This window comes from Podarcis gaigeae (genome assembly GCF_964106915.1).
Source record: "Podarcis gaigeae genome assembly, chromosome: Z".
NCBI lineage: Eukaryota > Metazoa > Chordata > Lepidosauria > Squamata > Lacertidae > Podarcis > Podarcis gaigeae.
The window spans coordinates 10,479,519-10,490,225 of record NC_139691.1 but is presented as its reverse complement, the minus strand read 5'-3'; the positions used below and the strand labels follow the sequence as shown (position 1 = coordinate 10,490,225).

Genomic DNA, 10,707 nt, shown 5'->3' with positions numbered 1-10,707 from the left:
AGGGTTCTGTCCTCTCCCCCATGCTTTTTAACATCTACATGCAGCCGCTGGGAAAGATCATCAGGGGGTTTGGGCTGGGTGTTCATCAATATGCAGATGATACCCAGCCCTACCTCTCTTTCAAATCAGAACCAGTGAAGGCGGTGAAGGTCCTGTGTGAGGGTCTGGAGGTGCTTGGAGGATGGAGGGTGGCTAATAGATTGAGGTTGAATCTTGACAAGACAGAAGTACTGTTTTGGGGGACAGGGGGCGGGCAGGTGTGGAGGACTCCCTGGTCCTGAATGGGTTAACTGTGCCCCTGAAGGACCAGGTTCGCAACCTGGGAGTCATTCTGGACTCACAGCTGTCCATGGAGGTGCAGGTCAATTCTGTGCCCAGGGCAGCTGTTTACCAGCTCCACCTGGTACGCAGGCTGAGACCCTACCTGCCTGCAGACTGTCTCACCAGAGTGGTGCATGCTCTGGTTATCTCTCGCTTGGACTACTGCAGTGCGGTCTATGTGGGGCTCCCAATTGGACTACTGCAATGCGCTCTATGTGGGGCTACCTTTGAAGGTGACCCAGAAACTACAACTAATCCAGAATGGGCAGCTAGACTGGTGACTGGGAGCGGCCACTGAGACCACATAACACTAGTCTTGAAAGACCTACGTTGACTCCCAATTGTGACTCCGAGCACAATTCAAAGTGTTGGTGACCTTTAAAGCCCTAAATGGCTTCGGTCCGGCATATCTGAAGGACTGTCTCCACCTCCATCATTCTGCCTGGACACTGAGGTCCAGCGCCGAGGGCCTTCTGATGGTTCCCTCATTGCGAGAAGTGAGGCTACAGGGAATCAAACAGAGGGCCTTCTTGGTGGTGGCGCCTGCCCTGTGGAATGCCCTCCCACCAGATGTCAAAGATAAAAAAAATCTACCAGACTTTTATAAGACATCTGAAGGCAGCCCTGTTTAGGGAAGCTTTTAATATTTAATAGACTATTGTATTTTAATATTTTGTTGGAAGCCACCCAGAGTGGCTGGGTAAACCCAGCCACATGGGCGGTGTATAAATATTATTATTATTATTATTATTATTATTATTATTATTATTATTTCCCCTTTTTTTCTTGCTATGTAGGGCCCATCAGGGTACTTGTTAAAAACCTGGATTTTAAACATTATTTTATTGATGGTCGTCTACATAGAAGCCTTCAACACTTTCTGTAGGCCATGAAGGATGCCATTTTTTCAGGATTGGACGCCTGTCCAAGGTAATGCTGCCATCCAGATGCTTTAATGGAATGTTTCAGGTTTGGTTGCAATCACCCAATTATAGATTTGTATAACATTTGCATAGGCTAATTTATATAGACGTACATTTAGATGTCATGACTAAATAAAAATGCAGCGCAACTCCCTCTAGTGGGGAAGGCTGTGACCAGGTGACCTGCATGCCTCCTCAGTCGCTACCACTGCCCAGGTGCTCATTGCAATTGTTCAGCTCCAGTGCCCCTTTCTGCTCCCCCTTTGTAGGGTTCTTTAGCTTTAAACTGGACTTGAACCGGAGACCTTTCAAACAGGGGGCTGTACACTGTGGGTTGGTGGAGCTGAACTTGAAAGTGGTCAAGGTCAGAGCCAAAAATTAGTGGGTACCCCTCTCTGTCTTTGACACCCCCTTCTCTTTCTCCAACATGCCAAAGAAGTATGTCTTTTTTAGGCAAAGTAGTGGCCAAGTAAACTTCTTTCAATGAAGGAGATTTATTTATGCAGCTGAACTCTCTTGAAGGAGAAAGCTGGTTGGGAAGTAAACCTTAACTTCCCTCCTTCCTGTGGGAGATTACTCCAACACTGTCACTGTCCATGGCTCAGGCTGAATGCTGGAGGAGAGCAAAGCTCCAATGTTGTTTCAGCAACAGTCAACCTTAGAAGCAAGCAGTTATGCCTCGATTGTATACTCTGCTTTTGCTGAAAGGTGCTTTTTCAGTTAAAGAGAATCTCTGCTGCAACAGTCTTTTACTCTGATGTAGCTTAGGAGACTATGGTTGTATTGGACCTTCTGTGATGGGAGTCCTCTGAGTAGGACAACTCCGGCACAACAGTCTCATCCTGCAGACCTTTCTCTAGGACTGGCCCTGTGCGCAGTTCTCTTCTGACTCCAGAGTCCTCAAACTCATCCTTAAGAGAAGGGAAGTTGACTTCGGTCCAGTGTCATGACAACCAAGCTTTCTTACAAAGAAGCTGCAACTTCAACTGGGGAGGCTGTCTGAAGAAATGATCAGAGCTAGGAGGGGGGAGAAATTTGATTCAATTTGCATATAAAGGCAAAATTATCTAATTTGTACTCATTGAAACAATCCATGAACTGGATCCTTGTACTCTGAATTTTGCAATTCACTTCTCCAGCCAAGTCGTGCATACAGCAGAAAGCATACACAAAATATATACATTAGTACAAAACTGCATCGAATTATGGGCAATTCCTTGCAAAAATTTGTATGTTAGGATAAATTTGCATTAAAATTCTGACAAATCTTTGCAAGGCTTTTTTTTTTTTAAAGAACATTGAAAATATGATGCAGGAATCTGGTAAATTGAACCTAAGATAGGTGCTCTTGGGTCCTGCCAGGGTTGTGTGGCCTTGGCAGCTGCCCTAGCAGGCTGGATGCTGGTTCCAGGCCTAGTCAGCTGTGTGATTTCATCATTGTGGCTTTGTCATGATGGTGTTGATGGTGCCCTGTTCCTTCCCAACAGGGGAATGCAGAAGATAGAAAAGAGCACGAGAAGTATGTTGAAGGGACACACTTGATGCTATTGCTCCAGCATGTGAAACAGCTGAAGGCAAGCTTGCACCCTTCCTACTGCACACTTGATACACACTTGATTGATTGATTCCAATGTTCTGATGAGGTTCTTCTTGAGCATGAAACTGCAGGGGGCTTTGGCCCCCTGGACTGTTCCTCCAGGCTCCCTCTGTGTGAGGAGGGGGACGAAGGCTTGCAGGCACTCATGGACAGCCAATGGGGTCTCCTTGCTGGAAGGCAAGCTGCAGGTCTTTGAGAACATTGCGTCTGTGCTGAGCAAGGAGATGATCGCCTCTTGGCAGAAGGTTGTGACATTCTGGAGCCAGAGAGCTTTGACCAGGATATGATCCGTGGCTTGGAGCTGAAGGTGAGTGGGTGGGGAAAGACTGTGGCTGGGTAGTGGGGAGCAGGGGCTCTGAATGCTTGGAAGAGGCCATAGGTTTGATCTGGGATTGAACCCGGGATCTTCAACATGCAAAGCTTTCCTGGGGATTCTGCAGCTGGGGTGCCACATATGAGAAGCCCCACTCTCTCCTCATTACCCTTGCCTCAGATGGTGGAGGCAGCCAAATGCATCCTCCACTGATCATCTTAACATATGGATAGGAACACATGGGAGCTTTATAAGTGGTCCTTCAAGTACCCCAGTCCCGTGGTGAAGGCCTTTAAAGGTCAAGAGCAGCAGTTTGAACAGGGCCCAGAAAGGAGTGATATAATCGAGCACTCATTGCTTGAATGATGTCATCCTGCTGTGGCTTCAGTTTCCAAACATTGACTGATCTCTCCCAAACATAACCTACTGGATGATGTCTCCTGTGATTGACAGGTGCAATGGGTGGGGAATGGGACAACAACCAGCAGCCTACCTGCACCTATTTAGCCTCTGGTGCTCACATCCTCCATTCTCCCCCCTCCTCGCCCTGCTCAATAGGCTTGCATCTCTCAACCCAAAATAATAGTCTTATTTTCTCCAGTGATGCCTTGTGCAGAAAGATGCAGCTTTGAGCTGGTTGGAGCAGAGACTTCTGTCATCAGAGCAAGTGTCCTAGGATGGTGTCTTCCTGTGGAAGGCTACGGATGTGCATCGGAGGTGCTATGAAGATGTGTGCAGGAAGGTGTGTGGATTCCATTCTCCCAGTAAGAATTTAACTTGTTGTGTGAGTTTGTGCAAATCCACACTGTACTTAAAGCACATCCTACATGCATCTGAAGCATCTGACTTCCCCCAAAGAATCCTGGGAACTATTTTAAGCTTTGTGCCCATTCTTCAGAGCTGTCTTTGTGGTGCTGTTGGAATTGTGCAGCAACCACCCTTGTATCCAGGCAGCTGGATCTCCCCCCTGGCTTGCTGCGTTTCTCTGCTTTGGCAGCCCTGTTTCTAGGCTGCTTCTGTGAGGGCTGGTTAAGTAGTGGCAGGAGGCATGGATAGGAAAAGTGGCTGCTCACTTGCCAGCAAAACTCTCTGGAGGGTACCTAAGCAGGGGAACCCCAAACCACCCTGATCTGAGCAAAACTGCAGGTGCTGTGAACAAAATTAGCAAGGCAGAAGACAGAGTGATTGGGTTAAGCAGCTGTTCAGCTTGGCATCATAGCTCTGCCCCCCTGAATCCTAACAACTGTAGTTTAAGGGTGCTGGGCATTGTAGCTCTGTGCAGGGGGAAACTACAACTCCCAGGATTCTTTGCCTTTAATGTATATTTGTATGCCATTTACATGTATGATGAACAAGAAGAGACAACTGTTCCATCCATGATGTCACTTGCCCTTTGCAATTTTGGCATCTATTAAATACAGTGGCACTACGGGTTAAGTACTTAATTCGTTCCGGAGGTCCGTTCTTAACCTGAAACTGTTCTTAACCTGAGGTACGACTTTAGCTAATGGGGCCTCCTGCTGCTGCCGTGCCGCCGGAGCATGGTTTCTGTTCTCATCCTGAAGAAAAGTTCTTAACCCGAGGTACTATTTCTGGGTTAGCAAAGTCTGTAACCTGAAGCATCTGTAACCTGAAGCGTCTGTAACCCGAGGTACCACTGTACAAGATTTAAAACCATGTTGGAATCTGCTACCTATTTACCGTATTTATGCAAATCTAATGCACCACCAAATCTAATGCACCCCCTAATTTTCATGATGTAATTCAACCACAAAAGGTGCACATTACATTTGCGTAAATATGGTAACCAGGGCTACAGATAGTAGAGAAATTTGGTTTGATGTGCATTTTATTCAGAACCTATCTAATTTGCACACTTCCCAAAACAAATTTTAAACCGAAATGATGCTCCCCTTCAAAATTCACACTTGTGAGTTTTGCAATGCAGTTCTCCAACTAAACATTTACCCAAAAGCATATATTAGGAGAAAGTGTGCATTAAGATGCATGTAGTAGTGAAGATAACTGCAGAAATGCATCACCTTAGGAAATATTCCTCGCCCCCTCAACCCCCCCAAAACCCCCAACACACCATGTGCATTATTAGGATATATCCACACTAAAAAACCCCAATCAGTTTTCATGAGGGCTTCACACATTGCCACCTGTGGCAGAAATGTGGAGAACTGAATTAAAAAGAGAGAGAAATAAATGAGAAAGTGAGAGAAGCTGAAAGGGACAGATTCATCTATTCCTGCTTAGGGATGACTTTTAGTTCATTGCGCGTGCACACACACACACACATTTCCCCCCAAGGAATTCAAAGTGGCACACATGATTTTGCCCTCCTTATTTAATCCCCACAGCAACCCTGCTAGGAGGGTGAGGCTGAGATGCAGTGACTGGCCCAGGGTCACCCAGTGATCTTCATGGGCAAATGGGGATTTGAACCCTGGTCTCCAAGGTCCTGGTCTGACACTCTAGCCACTATGCCACACTGGCTCTGAGTTGTGGCCAATGCCAGTAGACCCACTGAATTTAATGGACACTAGTAACTTAGGGTCATTTGTTTCAGTAGGTCTACTCCAACTTAATTGGATTCAACTCAATGAGATCTGGAATAGGTGAGCTCTGTTGCAGCCTGTCTCTCTTTTTCTTTATTTGGAGAAGATAAGTGTGACTTTTTGGCAGGTGCTTAACTCCCAAGTTCTCCATCTTCAGCATTCTACTTTGCAATATGGTGGCAAGCTCTACATGAGGATTTACCTGAATGGTGAAGGGAGAAACACCTCTCACTCTTTCTGGTGCTACTGAGAGGTGACTATGATGCTGTTCTGCAGTCGCCTTTTGCCCACAGGGTAAGGCTCCTTCTCCACCTCACCCCTGGACAGCCTGACCCTACAGTGCACAGCTGGCACCAGGGGTCAATATCATCTCCTGTTAGTTTGCTGCTGGTCCACAGAGCCTCCTGGCCCATATCATCTTCCGCCCTGCTGTTGAGGGTTAGAGGGAGGGTAGTAGGGGGCTGTTACCCGGTGGAACTGGTACTGCAGAAGGCAGGGAGCACATCAGTAGGTGGTGCCATAGCCACTGACAGACCAAGCAGAATAACCCTGGTCTTGCCCCCATCCTCTTCCCGTGGGTCTATAAGGGTAGAATCCAGTGGCAGACTTATTTCAGCAACAACAGAACAAGCAATTTGAGTCAAATCAATGCAACTCAAAATTGTGTTTACCAGACCAATTTTTAATAATAATAATAATAATAATAATAATAATTTTATTTATACCCTACCCTCCCCAGCCAAGGCCAGGCTCAGGGCAGCTAACAACCAATAATAAAAACAAAATTAAAATACATTAAAACATTTAAAATGCAGCCTCATCACAGGAGGAGAAAGGAAAAAGAAAGAGGGGGAGGCAATCAGATCCTGCAGGGCCCTGGTCTCGTGAGGCAGAGCGTCCCACCAGACCGAAGCCAGAGTTGAAAAGGCCCTGGCTCTGGTTGAGGCTAACCTAACCTCCTTAGGGCCTGGGACCACTAGGGTGTTGCTATTTATGGACCTTGAGGCTCTCTGTGGGGCATACCGGGAGAGGCGGTCCCGTAGGTACGAGGGTCCTAGGCCATGAAGGGCTTTTAAGGTCAAAAGCAGCACCTTAAATCTAACCCTGTACTCTACCGGGAGCCAGTGCAGTTTGAAAAGCACTGGGTGAATATGCTCCCATGGCAGAGACCCCGTGAGGAGCCTCGCTGCAGCATTCTGTACCCGCTGGAGTTTCTGGGACAGCTTCAAGGGCAGCCCCGTGTAGAGCAAATTACAGTAGTCAAGCCTGGAGGTGACCGTCGCATGGATCACTGTGGCCGGGTCGCAATTTGCCCCTCCAGGATTAGGAGCCCTGAAGCTTCATTAGTTTTGTAGTAGACCCACCCCTGTCAACATCAAGACTAGGAGGAAGCTGATACCCTAGGCCACCCCTTGGACTGGTTGCAAGAAGCCATGCAGGTGGAGTCTGGCTGAGGGCAGGCTGAGATTGGTGAGACAGCACCGCTCTTACCCATATGAGGTAGTCGCTACTGAGTGGAGTACGATAGTGGTCCTTAGCCCTTTGTCCCCTTTGTGCATAGAGGCAAATCTATCAATGTTGGTTTCTCACTTTCTTCCCGTTCAGCTTGTCACATCTTTGCACCAGTTTGCAATTTCCCCCCCCAAAAGAAATAAAGTTGTTACAGAAACCCTTCACATTTTAGAGCATTTCCCCCCCTGCTAATATACACAAATCCCAGAATGGTTTAACAATCAATCCCTCGTCCCAGGGAACTCTCTGAATTTCTAGCTAACAGTGCTTAACACCCTTAACAAACTACAGTTCTCAGGATTCTGTTGGGAGAGAGGCCATGGCTATTAATGCAATATCATAATGCTTTAAAAGCATAGCAGATGTGGCCCTGATAGCTGTTTACTAGCTCCAGGATCAGAGGCAGCGTGGCTTTGAATACCGGCTGCTGCAGATCGTGAACACAAGAAGGTCATTCGGGTGTGGGTAGAAATCCAATTCACTTCGCATTATAATGCACTTTCCAGTGCAATACCTGAACTGAAACACAGCTATCCTTTGAACTCACATATCTCTGGATCATGTATTGCAGACCAAATGATGTGTACAAAAAAGAATATATGGGGTGGAGGAGAGTGCATTAAAATGCACATATAAATGAAAAAAACAACAACCAAAAATGCATTATAGAAATTGCTCATGTTAGACAACATTGCCTGTATAAATGCAAATGTTAGGAGAGATTGGTGTTAAAATGAGGACAGGTTTTCACAAGGTTTCCTTTCTACCTTTATCTTCCAAGGATCTCAGGGTGACTTACATGGTTCTTTCACCCACACAACCACCCTGTGAGGTAGGTTAGGCTAAGAGACAGTGACTGGCCCAAGGGCACCCCGTGACCTTCATGGCTGAGTGGGGACTCAGGTATTGATCTCCCAGGTCCTAGTCCAACACTCTAACCATTACACCACCACAAACTGTTGGACGAATGTTGAGAACTGAAATTAGGGCTAGATAGACGATAAACTGCAAGAAACTGAAATTGGCAGGTTCGTTATCCTTAAGTGCCGTTGATCTCAGGTGTTGACTGCGGACTTGCCTGAGGCTTATTGTTAGCCTCTGTGAGAACAGGTTGCTAGACTAGATAAATGGGTCTTAGGTCAGATCCAGCAGGGCTCTTCTTATGTTCCAGCTTCAATTGGACTGGATCATGTCCATAGTCCAGTACATTGCTTGAATAATCAATTTGAGTGTGATCTTGCTACAGCTTCCCTTGCCCCCCCTCTTGTGCTTCTTGAATGAACACCTGATCATTGCATGCATTTACTTATCAACAAGTTTCTGTTTTGCCAGCCTTCCTTAATGGGGACCTAAATGGGCACTGTGGGAACAGGAAACTGGGCTAGATGGGCATTTGGCCTGATCTTTCAGGGCTCTTCTTATGCTCTCATTGTTAAAGGTGAGGAAACATTTGCAGAATTCATAGTTTAGAGAAAAGGGTAATCATATGAGGAGTACAAAATTATGCATGGTGTGGAGAAAATAGAGCAATATTTAATTCCTCTGTCATAACACGAAAAGATAAAGGGACGCCGGACCATTAGGTCCAGTCGTGACCGACTCTGGGGTTGCGGCGCTCATCTCGCTTTATTGGCCGAGGGAGCCGCATACAGCTTCCGGGTCATGTGGCCAGCATGGCTAAGCCGCTTCTGGCGAACCAGAGCAGCGCATAGAAACACCGTTTACCTTCCCGCTGGAGCGGTACCTATTTATCTACTTGCACTTTGACGTGCTTTCGAACTGCTAGGTGGACAGGAGCTGGGACTGAGCAACGGGAGCTCACCCCGTCGCGGGGATTCGAACCTCCGACCTTCGGATCAGCAAGTCCTAGGCTCTGTGGTTTAACCCACATAGACATCCAATGAAGCTGAGTGTTGGAGAATTCAGGACAGATGCAATAAAATATTTCTTCACACAGCATAGAGTTAAACTATTGAATTCACTTGCACGAAAAGGCAGTGATGGCCACTAACCTGCAGTGGCGTAGCGTGGGGGGTGCAGGGGGGCCGGCCGCACCGGGCGCAACATCTGGGGGTTAGGGTTAGGGGGCGCAAATCCATGGGTTAGGGGGTGCAAATTACTTGCCTTGCCCCGGGTGCTGACAACCCACGTTACGCCACTGCTAACCTGGACAGCTTTAAAAGAAGATTAAACAGATTCATTGAAGATAATGCTATCAGTGGCTACTAGCCATGTTTGCCATGTTCTTCCTCCAATAACTAAGGCAGTATGCCTCTGAAAAACAGTTGCTGCGCATCCCTAGTGGGGAGAATGCTCTTTCTTTCAGGTCCTGCTTGTGAGCTCCTCATGAGTATCTGGGTGACCACTGTGAGATGAGAAGAGGATGCTGAAGGAGATGGGCCACTGGCCTGGTCCAGAAGGCTTTTCTAATGTAATTATATATCCCTGATCTAGCAGGGCTCCCCCCCCCCATTCCTATGATCTTACATTTGAGTTTGTTTTCCTTCCAAACCTAACCTGTTCTTTGCTGTCTCACAGGTAACCTTTACATTACTTGGTCAGAATGATGGAGACCATCTTGTCAGAATGATGGAGACCAGACCTAGAGTCTTCTTCCTTTCAGAAGCCTGTGGCTGATATGAATGAGTCAGTTGGCTTCCCCAGAGTTGGTCCTTTGGCCAAACTACATTCTCTGAAACATGCCTATTTAAGAAAGGGCACTGTGTTCCTCAAGTGTGCTACAGAAGCCAGATCATGAAAAGTTCATGAAAGCAGAGGCAGATGACAAAACCGATGGCTGGGGGACTGCATCAGAAACATATCAGGAGCTTAGGACTGATTTGCAACTGCATGGCAAGAGAGCAGATTTGAGCACTGCAGTTACACTAACAGGCATGGTAGTAATGTGAAGCAATGTGCTTTGGGTTTCAAATAAAGTCGCTCAGATTCAGAAAGAGGTAGACTTCACTGTGGGAGCATGGCTGGGGTGGGAGAGTGCTGGAGTCCTGTCTAGTCAAGTTACATGGGATCAATTCCAATCTGTTACCTCCGAGGATATGGACAGGCTGCTTGGATGAGTGAAACCAACCGCCTGTTTCCTTGATCCTAGCCTTATGGGAAGGGCTGGGCGATGCCTTACTGACCCTAATAGACCAGCCTCCACTGCTTACCTCAGTCTCATACAGGGCTTCCATGTGGCTTCCCATAAAAGAAACCGACCTCGTCTATGCCTACATATCTTAAACAATGCTGGATGTCCACCCTAAGTTTACCCTATACAATTTCATACAGCTGAAGTTAAAGATGAAAACTGAGAAAAGATGAAAGCAGAAATAATAACAACTTTTAAATTTCTTATTAAACCTCTGCATCACCAAAACAATTTATAGTGATTTTTATCTCATTCTTTCTCAAAAAATTTTTTCTAGCCCAGTGAATAGAGGGGCCACTCAGGGTGTTAACAGCTTTATTGTTACT

General features: G+C 46.7%; 1 protein-coding gene across 1 annotated transcript; it reads left to right on the top strand.

Annotated features, from left to right (window-relative positions):
- Window positions 1-2,900: 2,900 nt before the first annotated feature.
- On the top strand, window positions 2,901-9,988 carry TRAF1 (TNF receptor associated factor 1; the record flags this gene model as incomplete). Its single annotated transcript, XM_083723196.1, is given in 7 exon segments — window positions 2,901-3,108; window positions 3,111-3,142; window positions 3,759-3,827; window positions 3,831-3,896; window positions 5,876-5,936; window positions 5,939-6,012; window positions 9,854-9,988. Coding segments are annotated over 7 exon segments (645 nt in total).
- Window positions 9,989-10,707: the final 719 nt, after the last annotated feature.